At 45.3% G+C, this 12099-nt stretch overlaps 1 protein-coding gene across 10 annotated transcripts in view; it reads right to left on the reverse strand.

Annotated features, from left to right (window-relative positions):
- The window catches only part of kif1b (kinesin family member 1B), a 237337-nt gene extending 228949 nt beyond the window's left edge, over window positions 1-8388 (reverse strand). For all 10 annotated transcript variants that reach the window (XM_078238676.1, XM_078238673.1, XM_078238670.1 and 7 more), the window contains exons 1-2: window positions 8007-8388; window positions 6875-7021 (exon numbers count right to left, since the gene is read on the reverse strand). In XM_078238676.1, coding sequence (XP_078094802.1) covers window positions 6875-6980 — 106 coding nt within the window. In that variant the 5' untranslated portion in view covers window positions 6981-7021; window positions 8007-8388. The remainder of the gene's footprint in view (window positions 1-6874; window positions 7022-8006) is intronic.
- Window positions 8389-12099: the final 3711 nt, after the last annotated feature.

Here is a 12099-nt window from a genome sequence, read left to right on the forward strand (position 1 = left end):
ATGGCCAATCCATCTAATCCACACATCTTTGGACTGTGGGAGGAAACCGGAGCACCCAGGGGAAACCCACGCACACACATGGGGAGCATGTGCAAACTCCAAACAGACAGTGACCCGAGGCTGGAATTGAACCCGGGTCCCTGGTGCTGTGAGGCAGCAGTGCTAACCACTGTGCCGCCCTACCTTTGAGGCAGGCAGTTTAAAATATTCATATTATGAAAGAAGGAAGCTCACTCCCCCAGACACACACACACACACAAAGCACTCCAGTCTATGCATGATCATTCTCATACAAGTAGTACACTGATCAAGGAGGCTGTGTACACCAGCTGCTCTTCTTAGGAGCATCCCCAAGCTCTCTGTATGTAAACTGTAATGGAAAAAAAAATGGGCCCTAAGGTAATAAGGGGGCTAAAAGATTGAGAGTGGATTTCTAGTCACGTTAGGAACTGCTGCATTGGGTTTAGGGCACCAGGGTGGGCAAGACATGTTTTGCAAATGAATAATGATGGCTGGAAGTACCTTAAGAGAGTCTGGTGCACTCAAGGGTACCCACTGAAGTCAAACCACAAGAACAAGTCTCAAAGAATCAGGAAGCTATTTGAGCTCAATTACTTCATTTAAAAAAAAGTTGTGTGAAAGACGCAAATTCCTTTCCAAAAGGCATCTATCCTCATCTAAACTTGAGCTTGATTTTCTTGACTAGCCCCATGTCAAATAGACAGTTTCCTAATATTATGACGCTGGAGGCAAGGAACAACATTTTTAATGCAGCAAGTGGTTAGAGTCATAGAGGTTTACAGCAAGGAAACAGGCCCTTTGGCCCAACTTGTCCATGCCACCCTTTTTTTAAACCACTAAGCTAGTCCCAACTGGCCCATATCCCTCTAAACCCATCTTACCCAAGTAACTGTCTAAACACTTTTTAAAAGACAAAATTGTACCCGCCTCTACTACTACCTCTGGCAGCTCGTTGCAGACAAGGTTAGGATCTGGAATGCAGTGCACGAGAGAGAGTGGTGAATCATAGAATCCTCACAGAGCAGGAGGCGGCCATTCGGCCCATCGAGACTGCAAAACAACAATCCCACCCAGGCCCTATCCCCATAACCCCACATATTTACCCTGCTAATCTCCCAGACACGCATGGCCAATCAACTTAACTCGCACATTTTTGCAGTGTGGGAGGAAACCGGAGCACCCAGAGGAAATCCATGCAGACACGGGGAGAACGTGCAAATCCTACATAGACAGCCACCCAAGGCCGGAATTGAACCCAGGTCCCTGGCGCAGTGAGGCAGCAAGTGCTAACCACTGTGCCGCTCTGAAGGCAGGTTAAATCCTGATTTTCAAAATTGAATATGTACTCGAGAGAAAAACCTTGCAGGACTTTGGGAAGAGGAAGGGGGAGTGGCTGATCGCAGAGGCCTGGCATACATACAAGAGGCCGAACAGCTTCTTTCTGCACTGCAAACAGTCAGGTGAAGCAGAGTCAACTGCCAGTATTAAGGGCTTCCAAGGTGTAATCCATCTGTACATATTAAAACCCAATATCTTTCCTGACTATCATAATTAGCATACAGCACCAATTTTCAATTGGCCCGGAAGTAAGACCAAGGGCATGATATATTTTCTGGCCTCGTGACAGCCTCCTCAGATTTGGTTCTTGCATTTAAGATGTCATCTCAAGTCTATTTAGGCATTCTGATTTTGAAAAAAAAACACAATTGTAATACCCCAGAGGATACTCCGGGTGGAATGTAAAGGTTGAATGTGACAAAGTGAGGAGGATAATTGGAGGTTGAATGAAAAAGTCAGAGTAATTTAAATTCAACACATAAACCTGAGCAGATGGAATCATTTTTATATATTACTCATAACACTCATTATGTTTAAATTTCCACAGCACCCCCTGCACAATGAAAAGTACTTCCAGGGGTAAAACTAACAGCTTGGCATCTTTATTTTCCCAGAGTAAATTGTATGTTTTGCAACACAATTAAAGTAAATTCTCATTTAATCTGCCAAAAGTTCGCCACCCTCCAAATACTGTTGGCTCAAATAACCTATAATTGAGTCGATGACAACCAACCGCAGCGTTAATTTGTTGCCATTAAATAAAAATCTCAATAAATCATCATTCACAATAGAAAAAGAAAAGTTTCAGGATTTGTGCTCCTACTTAGGCTGGAAGAAAGTACAAGTTCCATACTGCACATGCCAACTTTCACCAGGTGCAACTCCACGGATCCCACCATCCTCCCATCGCCATAGAGAGAGAGGGTGATGTCGTGGAAACATCACTGGACTAGCGGTCCAGGGGTCGGAGTTAATACTCTGGGAACACAGGTTCAAATCTCACCGTGGCAGCTTGTGGAATTTAAATTCTATTAATAAATCTGAATTATAAAGCTAGTCTTAGTAATGGTGACCATGAAACTATTAAAATCTCATCTGGGTCGCTAATGCCCTTACCCTTACCTGGCCCATGTGACTCTAGACCCACAGCAATGTGGTTAACTCGTGGGCTGTTTCAGTGAAGGGTAATTAGGGATGGGTAACCAATGCTGGCCTTGGCAGCAATGTCCACATCTCATGCAAAAGTAAAGGAAAAGAACTGACCATCCCTCATGTGTGAAGTTAAGGAATGCTGAGTTTCACAGTCAAGTTCATCTTCCATTCCAATTAACTGCAGGATCAAGACCTCAGGCTGACTTTCTCTCCAGCCCAATGCAAACAATAGCACCACAACATCATCTTGCTCAACAGAGGCAACAAAGCAAAGCTAAGGCCCTCTGTCCGATCCATAGAATTCCTACAATACAGGAGGAGGCCCATTGCGTCTGCACCGGCACTCCGAAAGTCTCCCAAGCCTACCCCCTCCCCTGCCCTATCCCCATAACTTCATGCATTTACCATGGCCAATTCACCTAACCTACACATCTTTGGACACCATCCACCCAACCTGCACATCTTTTGGAGTGTGGGAGGAAACCGGAGCACCCGGAGGAAACCCTCGCAGACACGGGGAGGACGTGTAGACTCCACACAGTCACTCAAGGCTGGAATTGAACCTGGTTCTCCGGTGCTGTGAGGCAGCAGTGCTAGCCACTATGCCACCATGCCATCCTGTACAGTTTAGTGCCGCACCAGGTGGTGCTTCACCCACTCAGCTATCAGAACCTGGGGACATTGCGTGGATGAGTGAGTATGATTAAGACATTATCTGCTGCAGCTATTAGACCAATTGCTGAACATCCCAATGGGTAGAGAGTGAAGGCCAAGAGCCAGCTGATATTTACAATGAGAAATGTAGGATCCGCACTTTTCTGCTAAGTCATTGAACAGTAAACATCTTTCCCTAAAATGCATTAAAATCTCGAGTCTTTGGTATATTTTCACAGCTAGTGCATAGAAAGGTTTGAATTTGTTCAGAGAATATAATTTAACCAATTGGCCTATGATTCAAATGATTTGAGCTTTCTCTACTCAGCATCAGAAATCCACATGACATATTTCTGGATAAAGAATTTTGAGAAAGGAAATTATACAGTGATGGTTAGACAGTATATTGTCACCAGCAATAAGTAATTTTCATCAGTAGATCCTACAGTGCAGTGAAGTCTCACAGTTGGAGGTTTCCTACCTTTGCCACAGAGACCTTTCTACTCTAATGCATTTTTTGGCTAGCATCACATTATACTGGAAGTCATGCAAAACTCTGCTGCCCGCTCCCTAACTTGCTCACCCATCACCTCTGCATTCACTGACTTACATTGGCGCCCAGTCAAATTGTACTTTATGGGAGGCAGTGGCCTAGTGGTATGGTTGCTGGACTAGTAATCCAGAGGCCCAGGGTAATATTCTGGGGATCTGGGCTCAAATCCCACCATGGCAGATGGTGAAATTTGAATTCAATAAAAATTTGGAATCAAAAAGTCTACTGATGACCATGAAACCGTTGTCGATTGTCATAAAAACCCATCTGGTTCATCCATATCCTTTAGGGAAGGAAATCCCTCGTTCTCACCTGGTCTGGCCTACATGCGAGTCCAGACCCACAGCCTTGTGGTGGACTCTCAACTGCCCTCAGAGATGGACAATAAATGCTGGCCCAATCAGCGACGCCCACATCACATGAACGGGAAAAAAACGTCATTTTTAAAATTCTCAACCTTCTTTTCAAATCCCTCCACAACGGTACCCCTCTTATCTCTGTAGTTTCCTTCAGCCCTACAACTGCCTTCAATTCTAGTCTCTTGAGCATCACGAATTTTAAATCGCCATTATAAGTGGCCATTCAGCTCGAGGCGCGCACGGTGGGGGTGGCATGGCGGTTAACACTACTGCCTCACAGCGCCAGGGACCTGCTTCAATTTCTGGCCTCAGGACACTGTCTGTGCGGAGTTTGCGCCTTCTCCCAGTGTCTGCATGGATGCTCCGGTTTCCTCCCACAGTCCGAAAGACGTGCTGGTTAGGTGCATTGGCCATGCTAAATTCTCCCTCAGTGTACCTGAACAGACACCAGAGTGTGGCGACTAGAGGATTTTCACAGTAACTTCATCGCAGTGTTAATGTAAACCTACTTGTGACACTAATAAATAAACTTCAAACCATTCCTTCCGTTCCTGGGTGCCAAGTTCTGGAATTACAATCCTGAACCTTCCATTCTCTCTTTCCTCCTCCATGACCTTAAAACCTAAATCTTTTGGTCACCATCCCTAATAGCTCCACATGTGGCTCCAAGTCTCATTTTTTTTTGATCTTGCCGCTGTGAATCACTCTGGGACATTTTACAATGTTATTGACGATTTATAAGTGCAAGTTGCTTATAGCACAAGTAACTATTTGGTCACAGCCATACATGTTGAAATCAGATATACAAATCAATTAGTTAATGGCAAAATGAATGATCAAATTTGGCAGTACAAGATTATTCAGGCGGTAAACTTCAGCCAACGTCACAAGGAATGAGTGAAAATTTAAATTACGTTTAACATCATTCACAAACAATTTCCCTTTCAGTGAGATCACCTCAGCACAGCGAGCAAATGAAAAGAATTCAACTTGTGGTCATTGGTTCCCAGGCTATGTGATGTGGAGCCCAGAAGAGAAATTTGATAATAAAACAAGACATAAGAGAATAACTCAATCAATGTTGTTATTAAAAACATGCAGGATTCTGCCCAGAATACCTGCCCTCGCTCAGCAATGCACCATGTGCTGATTACTTGCACCAGTCTGCACGATATGCAGTCAAATCTGACCATGTGTGGAGACCAGGCTTCCTGCCATCTTTCCATTCTGCATCTGTGACAATGTTTTCCCTAGCCAATGAAAACAAAGATATTTTTCCCCCATATAGACGTATTTTCTTTTTTAAAAAAAGGGGGAGGCTTTTCAGCTTGGTACAGGAGTCAATTTGTTGTTTGCCACATTCCACTAAAGCATCATCATCTGGATAGTCCACACAGGGATGAATGCAGTGAAGTCTGTCCCTCCCCCACCTGCCAGCCCAGCCTGTACAGGACTCAAACATGCTTGGAATCCCAGATCAAAACAAACGGGATCAGAAATACGCAAGGTAAAAATCCCAAAATAATTCCATGGCAGCGCTGGAACATTTTGAAATGCAAATTACACAAAGATCTGAATGTGCAATATTAAAATCCATTCTGACATATAAACCAGCCTGTAGATGCAATCTTGCTCTGTCGAAATATAATCCCAACACTGAATGCATGTCTATTTGGCAGCAGGAAGAATCAGGGCTCAGCACCGTTACATTGTGTATATTTTTATGTGTACTTTTGATAAATGTAGCAACTACACGTTAAAACGCCAGGGGTGGCACAGTGGTTAGCACTGCTGCCTCACAGCGCCAGGGACCCGTGTTCGACTCCCGGCTTGGGTCACTGTCTGTATGTTCTCCCCATGTCTACGTGGGTTTCCTCCGGGTGCTCCGGTTTCCTCCCACAGTCCAAAGATGTGCGGGTTAGGTGGATTGGCCTTGGTAAATAGACCCTAGTGTCAGGTGGTTAGTAGGGTAAATAAGTAGGGTTATGGGGATTGTGGTTGGTGCAGACTCGATGGGCCGAATGGCCTCCTTCTGCATCGTAGGGATTCTATGAAAATGCTACACTGACCGGTTTCACAAACTAACCCACCAGGAGGGTGTTCACAGCTTGTAAACAAACCCATTCAATCTTTCCTTGGCTGCCATTTAAATCACAAATCCATGACGACAAATTTCAGTTACCGGAAGTACGACATGTAAAGATACACAAGATTTCTTTTCCACCCCAGCTACACATTCTTCAGATTTTAATTGTTGACAAAATCCATTCACCTCCTTTGCTGATAAATGGACAACTTGTGGGTGGCTCGAATTTACTCCAGTTACCAAATCTGTTTTGACTCCTTTGCACAAGTGGAGCAGTGACAGAAATCAAAATGTACAGCATTTCAAATACCAAAAAGGAAAATTAATGACTATTAGCTAGGTCGGTGCAATTTAAATTCATTTTTACTGCAGATGTCTACGGATGCTAAAATGGTACAGAAAAAAAGGCTGTTTTACGGCCACTTTAGGACACGAATGTGAACTAAAAAATATATACCACCCGTACATTGTAACAGGATTCGCAATTTACTGCGTTCTTAAAGAAAGGCCTATGCTTATAGTCAGCCTCTACACATTAAATCAACATGATGCCTTGTAACAGTGCAGCGGTGAAAATCTGCAGCAGGGCACAGCAGAAGCACTGAATGGGAGTGACGCAGTGGTGCTGAGGTGCAGGGAGAAGGGGGGGGGGGTGGGGGGAAATGGAGGGGGAGATGGTGGAAGGGTCTGGGTGTTGCAGCCTTCACTTACTGGTGGAGCTGCCCTGCATCTGGATAATGCATTTGGAATCCTTGCCAGTCTCCCTGGAGTTGAAGGGTCTGACCCGCACCGCCACTTTGACAGATGCCCCAGACATCTTGCTCTTTGTGCCGTTCTCTCACTCACAGCGATCAGTCCCTGTAGCAAAAGATGACAATGGGGAGTTTAATTAACTAGAGCTCTCTATCTCTCTCTCTCTCTCTCTCACACACACACAGGGGAAAAAAAAGGGCTGCCGCCACTGATGTTTTGCTGACTTTTCCAGCTGTTCCTTCTCCTCCAACATGGCTGCCAGCTCGGGGACTGCAGTCAGACTGATAGATGTTCAAAAACATCCCAAAATTTTCCTGAGGAAAATTAACAACAAAACCAGACCTTCAGAAAAACAGTTCTTCACACGCAAGTGGCGGCAGATCTCGAAAATGAAAGGTTCAACCTTCCAGCCCTAAACACAAAGTATTTTCCTTTTTATTTTCTAATTATATTACAAATATCACGCAATAGCAACCAGGTCTTGGAGTCAGCTTTTTAAAAAAAAAATATATATAAGGCACACACGCCCTTGATCTGCAATGAGACAAAACAAATCAATTATGTCCCTGACATCTTCCTAATGCGGGAAATATAATCACATCTAAAAAGATAACAAAATGAAGCCTAGACTGAAACTTTATAAAGAAAACACGTTCTACCTACAGAGGAAGTTTTTAAACACACTCACAGATATACATATTACAGATGAGTTTTTAAATGGGGAGAGGGGGTTAAACTTCAGGACGAATTCACAATCGGATTGTTGTCCTTGTTGGAGAGACTCCTGGGGTAGAGAGAGAGAGGGAGCACAGTGCGATCCCACTGAAGGGGGGGGGGGGGTTGGGTTGTGGGCAAGATGGAGGGGAATATAAGGAGGGGAAAGGGGGGTATGGATGGGATTGAGGGGAATATTAGGGGAATTGGGGGTGGGATTGAGAGGAATGTAAGGGAGGGGAGGTGTGGATGAGAGAATGGAGGCGCCAGCCCTCCTCCAACACACATATATACACATCAGCTACTTATATATTCACTGTATAATCCATGTGACAATAATAAATCAAATCAAACATCATATCTCTATCGGACTTACCCTGGTGAGCAGTGGGCAGAGGGGCCGAGCTGAGCAGCCGCTGGGCTGGGGAGTGGGGGGTAACAATGTTACCGCCGCCTGCGGGTGGATACAATTGTAACCAATGGCTCCAAACTCATTCTCAGCACCAGCCGCGCCCGCCGACACTTTGTATCCACTCCATCGGCCCGGATACTCTCCCGCCGCAAGTCCGCCCCAAGCTCCAAATGCAAATTTCCGACCTTTTCGTGTTGCAAAACGACAGTGAAATGGGGAATCTTTTCCTTCTTTCTGATGTATCTGAGCCGCCTCCCGCCTGTCCTCCCTCCCTCCCCGGAGGAACCCAGCACCAACACCGAGCCCGCTGCTCCCTTAGCGCATTACCTCAGCCTCCCCTCTGACTGACAGGGCGGCCGCCCAATGGCAATGCGAGCCCTGGCCCGGCGCACCGGCTCCACCAATCGGAGCGCTCCGGAGGCGGGGCCTCTGCCCGGCAATGACGTAACGATGCGGGCTTTCTGTCAAGCGGTTGGGCTGAGCTGTGCTGCCCCCTGGCCGCAGGAGGTTGTACAGCAGAGGCTACCTCCTGGGGTGATAGAGCCGGTCGAACAGGAGACTGATACCCTTTCTTTGATTTATTATTGTCACATGTATTAGTATACAGTGAAAAATATTGTTAATTACGCACTATACAAACAAAGCATACCGTACATAGAGAAGGAAAGGAGAGAGTGCAGAATGTGGTGTTACAGTCATAGACTGGATCCTGAACTTCCTAACTCACAGACCACAATCAGTAAGGATAGGCAACAACACCACCTCCATGATCATCCTCAACACCGGTACCCCACAAGACTGTGTTCTCAGCCCCCTACTATACTCCTTGTACACCTATGACTGTGCGGCCAAATTCCCCTCCAATTCAATTTTCAAGTTTGCTGACGACACCACCGTAGTGGGTCGGATCCCAAACAATGACAAGACAGAGTACAGGAATGAGATAGAGAATCTGGTCAACTGGTGCGGCAACAATAACCTCTCCCTCAATGTCAACAAAGTGAAGGAGATTGTCATCGACTTCAGGAAGCGTAGAGGAGAACATAACCCTGTCTAAATCAACAGGGACGAAGTAGAAAGGGTCAAGAGCTTCTTCCCTGTGGCTGTCAGACTTTTGAATGGACTTATCTTGCATTAAGTTGATCTTTATACCCTAGCTATGAATGTAACACTACATTCTGCACTCTCTCCTTTCCTTCTCTATGAACGGTATGCTTTGTCTGTGTAACACACAAGAAACAATACTTTTCACTGTATGTTAATACATGTGACAATAATAAATCAAATCAAAATCAAAGATAGGATGTAGAGAAAGATCAACTTATTGCGAGGTAGGTCCATTCAAAAGTCTGACAGCAGCCGGAAAGAAGCTGTTCTTGAGTCGGTTGGTGCATGACCTCAGACTTTTGTATCTTTTTCCTGACGGAAGAAGGTGGAAGAGAGAATGTCCGGGGTGCGTGGGGTCCTCAATTATGCTTAATTGATTTGTTATTGTCATGCTGTTGGGATACAGTGTAAAGTCTTGTTTCTTTGTGGTATACAGGATATTTTACAATCACCTGCAAGAAAATAGACAGGGCCTCAGTTTAATGAGCATCTTATGGGGAGTCATCCAGACTCAAAACGTTGGCTCTATTCTCTCTCCCCACAGACGCTGTCAGACCTGCTGAGATTTTCCAGCATTTTCTGTTTTTGTTCCAGATTCCAGCATCCACAGCAAATTTGCTTTTACCTGTAAATTGTCATCTCTAGGAGCGGATCCACGGGGAGTTCTTCTAACATTCCCACGCCAATTTGCAATGGATACTCAAAGATTTTGGATGTGATCAGAAGGGGAGCCAGAATTTGAAGCACAGCCCCTTCCGTTAGGGGGAAGTGGGGCTGCAACCCTTCCAGCATTGAACAAAGTAAGAAGTCTCACAACACCAGGTTAAAGTCCAACAGGTTTATTTGGAATTGCGAGATTTCAGAGTGCTGCTCCTTCATCAGGTGAGCGGAGAGGTAAGTTTCACAAACATGGCATATATAGACAAAGACACAATTGCAAGATAATGGTTGGAATGCGACTCTTTTCAGGTAATCAAGTCTTTACAGGTACAGACAATGCAAGTGGAGAGAGGGATAATCACAGGTTAAAAAGATGTGAATTGTCCCAAGCCAGGACAGTGAGTAGGATTTTGCAAACCCAGGCCAAATGGTGTGCCCACCCCAGTCGAACGCCGGCACCTCCACACATTGAGCAAAAACTATGAAAAGTGGTCTCTGGGGAGATGATGGCTGAGTGGTATTATCGCGAGACTATTAATCCAGAAACTCAGCTAATGTTCTGGGGACCCGGGTTCGAATCCCGCCGCGGCAGATGGTGGAATTTGAATTCAATTTTTAAAAATCTGGAATTAAGAATCTACTGATGACCATGAAACCATTGTCAATTGTTGGAAAAACTCATCTGGTTCACTAATGTCGTTTAGGGAAGGAAATCTGCTGTCCTTACCCGGTCTGGCCTACATGTGACTCCAGACCCACAGCAATGTGGTTGACTCTCAATTGCCCTCTGAAACAACCTAGCAAGCCATTCAGTTCAAGAACAATAGATGCTGGCCAGTCAGCGACGCCCATGTCCCATGAATGATTTTTTTTTAAATCCACAGGTACAATTCTTTTGCTTCAGGTGTCCAGCATTTGCCACTTGCTGCTTTTGATTGTACGTAGCATCACAACTTTTCAATTAGAAACTCTACAGTACAGAAAGAGGCCATTTGGCCCATCGAGTCTGCACCGACCACAATCCCACCCAGGCCCTACCCCCATATCCCTACATATTTTACCCACTAATCCCTCTGACCTACGCATCCCAGAACACTAAGGGGCAATTTTAGCATGGCCAATCAACCTAACCCGCACATCTTTGGACTGTGGAAGGAAACCGGAGCACCCGGAGGAAACCCACGCAGACACGAGGAGAATGTGCAAACTCCACACAGACAGTGACCCAAGCTGGGAATCGAACCCAGGTCCCTGGAGCTGTGAAGCAGCAGTGCTAACCACCGTGCTACCGTGCCACCCAAATTGACGTACTGTGAAGTGCTTTGGGTTATATACAGGGTCATAGTTGTTAGTTTAGTGGCCAACTCATGCTCAACTTCTTCCGACGAAACCCAGTGTGGTCTGGATGGGTGTGAATCATGTGGGGATGGAACACTACTTAACTGTGACTCATTTTCAAACACACTCATTTATCAACTGCTGCTAAATTTCCCCTACCTTTCAAACACAGAGTCAAATCAGTCACCATCTGCAATGAATGGTAGAGAACTAAGGAAAGGTCTACATCTGAAATATTATCTGTCCTCTCTCCCTAGGAGACCTGATGAGTGCCACCAGCACTTTCTGTATTTGCTTCAATTCACAAAGCATCCTCAACATTAAACATAAAAAACTTGAAAATTTCCATATTACTTTCAAAAGAATATTTCAGTACTTCACGGAAAGTCACTATAAAATAGAAATAGTCCATCATAGAATAGAAATTCCCTCAATGTCAACAGAACGAAGGAGATTGTCACCGACTTCAGGAAGCGTAGTGGAGAACATACCCCGTCTACATCAACGGGGACGAAGTAGAAATGGTCGAGAGCTTCAAGCTTTTAGGTGTCCAAATCACCAACAACCTGTTCTGGTTTGCTCCACGCTGACGCTATAGTTAAGAAAGCCCACCAACGCCTCTACTTTCTCAGGAGGCTAAGGAAGTTTGGCATGTCAGCTACGACTCTCACCAACATTTACAGATGCACCATAGAAAGCATTCTTTCTGGTTGTATCACAGCTTGGTATGGCTCCTGCTCTGCCCAAGATCGCAAGAAACTACAAACGGTCATGAATGTAGCCCAATCCATCAGGCAAACCAGCCTCCCATCCATTGACTCTATCTACACTTCCCGCTGCCTCGGCAAAGCAGCCAGCATAATTAAGGACCCCCACGCACCCCGATGTTCTCTCTGCCACCTTCTTCCGTCGGTAAAGATACAAAAGTCTGAGGTCACGTACCAACCGACTC

This window comes from Mustelus asterias, chromosome 22 (assembly GCF_964213995.1).
Source record: "Mustelus asterias chromosome 22, sMusAst1.hap1.1, whole genome shotgun sequence".
NCBI classification, from domain to species: Eukaryota; Metazoa; Chordata; class Chondrichthyes; order Carcharhiniformes; family Triakidae; genus Mustelus; species Mustelus asterias.